This window comes from Lathyrus oleraceus, chromosome 1 (genome assembly GCF_024323335.1).
Source record: "Lathyrus oleraceus cultivar Zhongwan6 chromosome 1, CAAS_Psat_ZW6_1.0, whole genome shotgun sequence".
In the NCBI taxonomy this organism is placed as follows: domain Eukaryota; kingdom Viridiplantae; phylum Streptophyta; class Magnoliopsida; order Fabales; family Fabaceae; genus Lathyrus; species Lathyrus oleraceus.
The window spans coordinates 281,828,513-281,839,119 of NC_066579.1; the positions used below are offsets into that span (position 1 = coordinate 281,828,513).

Here is a 10,607-nt window from a genome sequence, read left to right on the forward strand (position 1 = left end):
CAAGTTAGAAAAAAAAACCATTTTAAACCTAACTAAACACTGCACATGGTAATTGAATCATACATGTGGAATATAGATTAAAAAAAAAACAACCAATAGTTAATCAAGCATTTCTTTTTCAAGGCATTTTTCATCAAAGATGATTAGTAAAACAATTAAACTAAACATGTTAAATTCTATATCTAGCTAAACAATTAAACATGTATTATTTCTAAGCATGGTAAACAAAACAATAAAAATAAAAATATGGTGAAAGAGTTAAAATTAAGATAGTAAAAAAACAAGAATTAAAGTTATGCACAAATATGAAGAAATAATAGAAAGAAGATGTAAAAAAAAACAAATAACAATGTAATGGTCCAGGGGGGTGAAATTCAAGAATTGGAGTATAGAAAGCAGTCAGGCGCACGGGCCCTAGGGCCAGAGGCCCATTGAAATCAAACATTGGCCAAGGGGGTGAAATGGAGATTAGGGATGATGGCTGGTAAAACATGTTTGGGCCCTACGTTAAGCCCAGAAGAACCCAAGGCAATGAAGGGTTGAACAATTCAGTAACCAAACAAAATGACCACGTGGGATTAATGCTTCAAATGAATTAACTTTAAATTAAACAATGAAAAACACGCTTAGTCCAAAAGATGAATGAGCTCGGGTGACTCAGCTGGGAACCACCGGGCCGGAAATCGCCTCTAGCAGTAATGGCCACCAGAAAGGGAAATTGATGCCACCATCAGCTTCGTCTCCTCACGCTCTTCCTAAATCTTCCCTCAATTTCACTAGATTCTAAGCCTAGGCTCATAACCTTACCAAATTGATCAAGAACCTTAATTACAATTACTTAAATTAAACCCTCATCTTGGGGATTTGAAGCCCATGGGATTGGGCTTTGAATCCCCTCTCACTACTCTACATCATGGCAACAAGGATTCTGATAAAAGTAAAGGTTTTGGCATTACCTTGCCAGAGGTGACGACATTAATGACGACATTAATGAAGACAAAACTTCCAAGTAATGAATATGAATCCCTTTTCTTGCCTTCAAATTTTGAGTTCTTCTCCTTCTTCTACCTTCTGAGTCGTTGTTATTGTTGAATGACTTTGAGTTGTGAGAGTGAATTTTGTTGAATTCTGATGATGATGATGATGATGATGAATGAAGAATAATGTGAGATTGAAGGTTCTGAGAATTTGAAGGTCGATGAATGATAGAGGTTGAGAATTTTTTAGAGAGAGAGAGAGATTGAGTTTCTAGTTCAGTTCAATGATGATTGAGAGTGTTCGAGCTTTTTTAGTGATGAAATGATTCTAGAGTTGTGGCCAATGATTTTGTGGTTATGGTTCTGATTTATAGGTAGTTAGGTATGGGGATTGATGAAAATTTCTATTGAGAATCAGTTAGGAAATTTGTGGAATTCGAGGTGGGTTGTAACTGACTTTTTGTTGAAACTCGAGGTTGTGAGGTTAGTTAACTTTTGATTGCATTTAGTGTTAGGTTAGTTCAATTAGTGATAAGTTAGTTAGTTAGATAAATGAAATTCAATTAGGTTGGTTTAACTGTTGGTTGATGAGAAACAATTTCTGTTAGGGGTGTAAGTTATCTGCAAGTGTGGTTAGGTTCAGTTATAAGTGTTAGCCTGAGTTGGTCAGTCAGGATATTGAAAGTGAAATCTTCAATTTGATTTTCTGTTAGTGATAAGGGAATGTTACTGGTTTGGCTCGAGTTATGTTAACCTGGAATTGTTAACTAAATTGTAATGCTTTGTTAGATGTTGATTGATTTGCAATGCAATGATGTGTGTAAAATGTTGTTGCATGATGCATATATTGTTGTATGATCATGCTAATAGTTTGATGCTAGCTCTGTATGTGACCTATTATTGTGTTATGATCAGTCATGTCATGGTTGTTTGTTATGTCATCTGATGCTAATGATTTGATGAACTGTCATGATGTTCGATTTTACTTTTGAATGGTTATGCTCCTGACCTAAACTCAGTTGGTATTACATTACCTTAAAATACTCACTTGCTGCAGGATTGTTGTTAATAATATGATGTTTTGATCAGGTTTTGATGGATGACTGTTATTCGTTGTTGCAGGTCCCTTTTGCAGGTCCACTCCAAGGTATGCACTTGGTTTTTTCAGATTGCATCTGTTGTAGGCATGATGCTTTGGATCATGTTTGTGCAGGTGTGATTAGCCTTGTTATGCATTGCTTATATTTTTCCTGATGCAGGTGTGATGCAAGTTCATGTGTTGATGCAGGTTAACAAGTTCTGGTTGCAGCATAATTTAGTTTGTTCTTGCACATGCGGTGCAAAATTTTGGATATGGAATGCACTTGGGGAAAAAGGGTTGCTTGTTCATGAAGCAACTTTAATCATGGAATTGAAATGGAAGATGGGACAATGAGGAATCAATATGAAGCAAGTAGGATTAGGCTTAGGAAAAATATGAGTTGACTTTGGTCAAAGTTGACCAAAGTCAACCTTTGGTCAAAGTGATATTTTTTTTGTAATTTTTTGGATGTTTGAATATTCTTATGATTTGTAATGCATGAAATTGGTATTCTTGTGAATGAAATTGACATTGAACGGATCTTGTATGAACTTGGTATTGAATTGAATGAATGGTGTTTGAATTGAATGAATTTGATGTTGAATGAATAAAATTGATATTTGAATGAATCTTGTATGAACTTGAATGCATTGTATGGATAAACATGACTTGAAATGTATTATATGGCTAGAAATGGATTGAATTAAACCAAGGATCCATGAATATGACTTGAGTCAAACCAAAGATCTATGAATAAACCATGAAAGAACCATGACCAAACCAATGGATGTGTATGGATGATACAAGACTTATATGGATCCTTAAAATTAACAAAGACCAAAATGGATAATGACTATGACATACCCAAAGATCCATGGACAAAACACCAAGGCATTGAAAATGGCATGAAGTGGACTTGAATGACCAATGACTAGATGAAATGGGTCTAAACAAGTAATGAGAAAGCCATGGGCTAGGCACGAGGGGATGATTAGATGTAATGCCATGGACGAATGGAAACAGATGAAAGTTGTGGGGTTATGGGTTGGGACTTGAGCCAATTGACACAAACAAATACAAGATGTACATGTGAGGCCATGGAGTGGTTGGAATCAAAATCAAGTAACCAACATGAAGGGCCATGAACAAGTGGTTATTGGATGAATCTTGGTCAAGCAAGAGAAGCATATACAAATGGAATGATATTGGATTTGATGAAATTAGGGTTAGGAGCCCACATAATGAGTGCTAGACATAATTAGGGTTTATAGGGCAATGATCAAGTGGGAATCCCCAAATTAAGGGTTTGCTTCATCAAGAAGCCACATTTGGATCTTCAATGTCAAGCACATACAGAAGAATCAAGAGCTACCTCCAATTAGGGTTTGGTTGATTGAGCAACCTCAAGCTGCTAGGAAACCCTAGTTTCCACACAAGCACAAAGCTTTGAATCCAAGATACATGTTCTCTTGTATTGAACCATGCCTATGCAGATGAAATGAGTGACCATGAGAATATGTAGATGATTAAGGTTAGTGACTTAGATGAACATTGTGAAGGATATGGTGAATTTTGGGGTATGAAAGTTGCCCATATTTAATCTTCTCGGACCTGAATGTATGGATGGCAACGACTTTTGGACATTCGAGGTAGGAGGGGATTAAATACTAAAATATCAGAAAAAAATTCCATCAAGTATTCTGATTGTTGGCCGTAGTTAGTCAAGGGTCAGATAATTGTCTCTCTCTAAGTTCTAATGATTAGACTTGATAAACTCTTTCACAATTCAAATCTCTTTTTGGATGAAAAAGAGTGGTTATGATACCATTGTCCTCTCAAATCCCGAGTGTTTGGACTGTTGACTGTATCTATCAAAGGGTATGATGCTTGTCTCCATACTAAAATCAACCCCAACCAATCAAATCAATTTTCTGCCTTAGGCCATCTTTCAAACCTTTTCAGAAATGGTGTGTTACTTCCGTTCTACCGTGAACGAAGCTTAAGCCTCCATGCGAGAGCAAGTAATGTTTAACTGTTAGAGTACGATCCAAGCGCATCCATTCTACCGCAAACAAACAAACAATTAACGCTCCCATGCTCGAGCATATAAGCAAGTGAACAGTAGCACATGAACGTCAACACTGTTCATAAAAACAACCGAACAAATACTTCGTTTGTGAGCGGAACTACGAAGCTCTGATTTCCTCATTGCAAGTGTGAGGGTACGTAGGCACAAGGGTCCAAATAATTGGCGAGCACACTAATTTAAAACTTATTCTCTTTTCCCATCTTATTCTTGTCTCATTTCACCGATAGCAAGCAACATTTTGATAAACAACATCCATGCGCATATATATAAGCAGGTGGTTCCTATGGAGTACCATAGATGTGAGGGGTGCTAATACATTCCCCTTACATAACCGACTTCCGAATCCGTTCTTGGTTGCAAAAACTATTCTCTTTCAGGTTTTATCGCTATTTTCCTTTTCTTTTAAAATAAATTAAATCCAATGGCAACTCTATATTTTTCGCGTCGCGACAAGATCTGCTGCAATCTATTGCGCTAACTTAAATTACATTAATTTTTCAATGCGAAAACCCTAATATAATTACTTTAAATGATAATTCAAAAATCTAGGTTATATTGATATTAATTTCATTTTTAAACATTAAAAGCACCTAATAACACAATTAATGACATCATTCCATAGCGTGATCAGGCAAAGATGAAATAAATTTTTTAATCACCACAAAAAGTTCATTTGCTTTCAAAGGCTCCCTATCTTGAACACCATGATAACCTCCTTTTGTAAAATGTCCCACAACATTCACTCCATTTTCCTCCATCAATCTCACTAACCCAATCGAACGGTCCACAAGCGGGTCACCGTCACAATCGGTCACCAACACCCACCACTCAAACTCTCTAATCTTTTTCAATCTCACAACATTATCTATGATCATTGGATTACAATATCCATGATCACGATCAACTCCAACCGGTAAAGACAATTCCCATAACATGTCATTGTTACACAATAACAAATGAGAATCATTAGCAAGCTTAATCTCCGAACGTGTCCGGTGGGTCCCACTGAAAAATGGTTGAACCAATATAAGCCCTTTGATCATCTTAGAAAGTTCATCTTCTACCATTGCTACACGTAGACCCGCGTTGTATGCTATATTTCCTCCTGCACTACTACCCATAAGAAAAACATTAGAATAGTCAACATGGTTTTTTAACCAATCATCTGATTGGTTAGTTTTGATCCAGTGCAGCGCCTCCACCGCATCTTCGTATGCAGCAGGCAGTCTATGTTCCGGTGCAAGACGATACTCTACCGACACAACAACCGCTACGAGGTTCTTTGCCATGTTGAAGCAAAAATCATGGAAAATTGTTGAAGCTGCACTGAGAAAAATGAATCCACCACCATGGAAAAAAATTATAAGTGGAAATTTGTTGGAGGTGTGATCCAGTGCTTTGCTAGGTAGGTAGATCCGAGCCCACGTGGATTTTGATTTGTTGATGATGAGATCTTTGGAGAGAATGGGGAGGGTAGGATCTAATGAGGGAGGGGTGTTTGGTTTGTTTGGTCGGGTGATTGTGCCGTTTGGATAAAGGATAAGGTTGAGTTGTTTGTAAGGATCATCATTGCATGGTTTTGTTGGAGATTGTGTTTGAGGTGTTGTTGAGTTTAACAATAAGAGGATTGCAAAGAATGAAAATGTGAATATTGAAAATGAAGAGATGGCCATGGTTGATTTTAGAAATACCATATGATTGTATTTAATGGCGAAACCTATTGTTGACTTTAGAGATATGTTTTGTTTTTTTTCTAATATCCACTTTCTGTTTTCTAGGCCTTATGTTCATTACAGTGGATAAAAATTAAAATTGATGCAACACGAGAAAAGTATAAAATTAAATAAATTAATTTGTACAGTAACCATTTACTATATTTTTCGTTAACTTTTGTGCTACAAGTTGAAATTTTAAAAGTATATTTATTGTGTATCAATTTAACTTGTTGTAAGTGGTAACACGTGCAATTTGTCGGGGCTTTAGGTGTGCAAGTTGCGTCTTAAGATTCTCTTTTTTGATATTGCGTTTTTGGATTTATGGTAGTGAGCTTCCAAGAATAAAAAAATAAGTTTATTTTCTAAAGGCTATAGGGCTTCTTGTATTTATCTTCCTTCAAGGATTTTGTTCAAGTGATTTTTGGTAGAATTTTGGAAGACGGTTACTAAAAGAAAACTTGAAGATCTCAAAGAAGTGTGTACTTCCTAAAAATATAATACATGACAATAGATTAAGGATTTCCATAGGTTTTAAGGTCTATTGTATGGTTGAGAACTAATTCACATATGGGTGAGAAACTTTGTATATGAGATTTTTCTTATGGGAGTGTATTTTCCAAATAAATATTGGAGTTGCTTTTTTGTCGAATGAGGCTTGAGATCGACAATGACTTTTGTCTTATTCTGATTGATCTCTATGCTTTTCTTGTGCACCACGAATCCCAAGAAATCTCCTGCACCAACACAGAAAATACATTTTAATGAATTCATTTTCAATCCATATTTCCTCATCCTCTGAAAATACTGTCAAAGATGGCCCAAATGATCATTTTCTGATGAGGATTTTATGACTATGTCATTGATATAGACTTGCATAAAAGTCTTGATGAAGTCATGAAACATATAATTCATAGCTCTTTGATAAGTTGCCCCAACATTTTTTAGACCAAAGGGCATCACTATCCATTCATAAGTGTCTAACGCACCTGGGCATCGAAACGCCGTCTTAGGTACGTCCTCCTCGACTATAAAGATTTGATTGTAACTGGAGTACCCATCTAACATACTTAAATACTCATGACATGCGACTGAATCGACTAGCATTTCTGCCACAATCATAAGGTATTCGTCTTTAAGTGTTGCATTATTTAGATCCCTAAAGTCTGTGCAAACTCTAAGAGTATCATTTTTCTTTATAACTGGAACAATATTAACTAACCATTCGATGTACCTGGCCATTCTTATGAATTTACTTCTGAGCATCCTTTCGATCTCTTCCTTGATCTTGGACATTATCTCTAGTACCTCATTGGCAGCTGTTTCACCGGCTTCTTGCCAGGTCGAATTGACAGCTTTAATTCCACCATGTCTCGACTTAGTCTTGGCATTCTATGAGAAGCTCGACTACTTTCTTTTTCATGTCTGGTTTAATCTGGCATTGATGCACGTTGGGCGCTTTGTTGCTACTTCGCCCAAGTCTATCTCTTCTAGGGGGTCTTAAGCCTACATTATCTTGTTAATTTCGAGTGGGTCTTTTTCAAACCCCAAAGGCTCGTTGCCATAAATGCAATCGAGCCTTCGGCTTTCTGAAGCTGTTGTCTGGCCCATAAGGCCACCTCCAAGTTCCTCGGAGCTTTCGGCGTTGGCTTTGAAATCCAAATTACGACATCCTTAGCCTCTGAGGCCAAGTTTATTCTATTTTCGACCATATAAGTCAAAATCCGAGCCAATGATCTTGACACAACAATCATTCTCATCGACCATTGTCCACCACGTAGGGGGTAGACTCCCTTCTTCGATAGGCACATTCCCTACCTACTCCTTGTCCCAAATAAACCCATAGTTTCTATGTAAGATCAATGAGTAAGTGGAGTCTCTCTCGGAAGCATATACCTCCTCTGTAGCATAACATGGCAGTATCTTCGCCAAGTTCCTATCGAAGTCTTTTCTTCCGACCTTGCCCACTTCATATTTGTAGTAACTCTGGTCGGCTTCTATGTTCTCGACGATACCATATTCCTTCCAGATGGCTACTCTTTGGTGCAGCGTTGAAGGCAACACACCGATTCCATGTATCTACTCGCGTCCAAGCATTAAGTTATAATTAGCATTGGACTTGATTACCATGAATGACGTTGGCCTAAAAGTTGAGCCAACTGATAGATCTACCTGGATTACACCTAGTATGTTGTTGGTCTTGCCCTCATAATTGGACAACACCATATTATGGGGCCTAAGATCTTCATAGGTCTTCCCCATTTTCTTGAACAGTAAATGCGACATTAAATTAACTACCACACCTCCATCTACGAACACTTTGTTGACACGAATCTAGTCTACCTTTGCCTTGATAAATAACGGCTTCGGGTGATACGTCATTCCTGGATCAGGCCTTTCAAATACAACTTGTTGTTCTTTGACCACACCATTATTCATGACGTAGTAACAAAAAGGCTTTTGGTTTATCAGCCTGGTCCGGTACAAAGTCCTCTTCAGCCTCATACACTTTAGACACCCTGTCATATTCAACTGGAAGCATTGAGTCTATGGCACCATTAATCTGTAAGTCATCCTCAGACCCTTCGTCAAAGTTGTCTTGGACCATTTCATCATCTGATTGGAGTGTGTACTTCAGCTCTTTATCCTCCAGCTGAGGAGTATAGTGGGGCTCTTCCTCTTTATCCTGGGGAGTGTATTTTGGAGCTTCGACCTCATACTGTGGAGAGTATTCGGGCATCTTCTGCATCACTCTTGGTGCCCATTTGCTTATGCAGGCTTCCTTCAAAGATGTCCTCTTGGGATTTTCCTCGTTGAATTTCTTCGAGTAAGGCTTCCTTTGAGCCTTCAACGCAACTGTATTGGGCTTTTCCTCTTGGGCATCACGTTTTATCGCGAAGGCTTCCCTTTCAACCTTCTTTTTTCATTGATGACGCCTCTAATGGGTGCACTTCATGGGATTGTTGCCCTTGTAGGATGGAGGGACATGAGATTTCCCCTTCGACACCTTATGCCCGTTGTGATTCGGCATCCCCACCTTGGGGTCGACCTCTTTCCATTTGGGGTAATTTTCCCCTTTTTGATTTAAAGCATTCACCCATTTCTCCTTAGGTACAGTTGCTAGTGGTCAGAAAGTCCTATGTTGAGGCTGTTGAAATTGCCTCCTATATTCTTCGTTTCTACGAGGTATACCCTCATTGTTTGGGGAAAACCTAACAGCTTGACTTCCACCCCGTCCTCTTCTGGGGTGGGATCTCCTTGTGCCCTCTAGATTCTTTGTCTCTTCTTCATCAAACACGACACTGTAGTGTGGACAAAGCATTATCTTGGAATCGTTGAGCTTACAACGCTCAAGGAAATCAATCAACCCTTCTCAGACCGGGGGTACACTGCTTGTGTGTCAGAATCGACGACAGCGGAAATCTGTTCACCCTTGTCAACTTCCATGTTGGAGCCCTCATCAACTTCAACCATCAGAATCTCCACATGCTCTGCATAGTGAGCATATTCTATCTGCATGGGATCTGAGTCCGTCTTCATTAACGACTTTGGCTTTTTGCTAAATTGTGACCTTTCATATTTCAGATCTCTTTGAACCAAATTCCTGAAAAGCACACATTGAGAAGTTTTATGACCTAGAAAATTATGGTACTTACAAAAACCTCTCTTCTTTCTTTATTCTAAAGGAGGAGTTTCTAGGCGATGAGGCACTATAGTTTGTCCATCTGTAACCAATAAGTCAAATATTTCATCAGATTTTGTAATATAAAATGTATAAGTTCTAATGGTGAACTTCTCATTTGTTCTGGTCTCGACGGATTTTTTTCCATTCGATGGTTTCAGGAATTTACACACATAAGAGGGTCATGGCTTAAGTTTAGCCAAATTGACCTCTCCCTCTTCAGAATAATCATTGTCTACATCAGAGACATAATCATATGTTTCTATATAAGTGACTTTTTTTCTTTTTATGGTATTTATTTGTTCTAGCTTTTTTCAGCTTTCAAGCGTTCGACCTAGCGAACCCTATATGCCAATTGTGCCATGTCTCTAAGATATTGAGTATCTAATTTCTTCCTAATTGAATAGTCTAGGCCACCAACAACCATTTTGACATACTCATGTTCAGTCACCTGGGTGAAGCACCTTTCCTTAAGAAGTCTAAATCTATTCAAATAGTCATCTATCGACTCAGGGACTTTTCGCCTAACACTAGCCAACTCCTTCAAAATGATTCTCGGCAGTCCCATGTAAAATTGTTCGTGGAAAAGTCTCTCCAACTGAATCATGATTGGACGAATTGCGGAGGAAGAGTTATGAACCAAGTGAAAGCATTCTTAGTTAGAGAGTTAGAGAAATATTTCATCTTTAAACTCTCATTGTTAGCAATGTTTCCAGCCTCAGTTTGGTATCGAGGACATGTTCAACTGTTGACTCATTAAAGTCTCCAGCGAATTTGGTAAATTATGGGATTTTCCATCCCTTGGGTAAATCCATTTTTCGAACATATTTTGATAAAAGGGGCATAAAATTGGGTATGTGGAGTCCCACATTAAGGTTGTTCTGGACTAAAATTTGTTTGACCATGTTTGATTGTTATTATGTCCCCCAAATGTTTTTTTGCTGGACATGCCTAAGCACTTGGTCAGCATTCTGATTTCTCTGGACCATCAAAGGCCTAGGGTTATTTTGTTTTGTGTGTTCTACCTCTTGGTTTTGGCCGTTTGTAAGATAACAAGGATCTTCTT

The 10,607-nt window shown here is 38.0% G+C and overlaps 1 protein-coding gene and 1 long non-coding RNA gene across 2 annotated transcripts; one reads left to right on the plus strand and one right to left on the minus strand.

Annotated features, from left to right (window-relative positions):
• The first annotated feature begins 591 nt into the window (after positions 1-591).
• On the plus strand, positions 592-2,650 carry LOC127130553 (uncharacterized). Its single transcript, XR_007806479.1, has 3 exons — positions 592-1,009; positions 2,100-2,124; positions 2,266-2,650. It is a non-coding gene; the product is annotated as an uncharacterized LOC127130553 (long non-coding RNA).
• Positions 2,651-4,559: 1,909 nt separating this feature from the next.
• LOC127103402 (carboxylesterase 1) lies at positions 4,560-7,101 on the minus strand. The gene is made up of 2 exons (XM_051040669.1): positions 6,849-7,101; positions 4,560-5,927 (listed from the first exon to the last, which is right to left on the minus strand). The coding sequence occupies exons 1-2, from the start codon at positions 7,099-7,101 to the stop codon at positions 4,759-4,761; spliced, it is 1,422 nt and encodes a 473-aa protein (XP_050896626.1). The 3' UTR covers positions 4,560-4,758.
• Between the last annotated feature and the right edge of the window lie 3,506 nt (positions 7,102-10,607).

Excerpts from the sequence above, each read along its gene's own strand:
- LOC127103402 (XM_051040669.1), bottom strand. The coding sequence starts at position 7,101 with ATGGCCAGGTACATCGAATGGTTAGTTAATATTGTTCCAGTTATAAAG. Across the intron at positions 5,928-6,848 it reads GACGGCGTTTCGATGCCCAG|GCCTAGAAAACAGAAAGTGG; the intron begins GTGCGTTAGACA and ends AATGAACATAAG.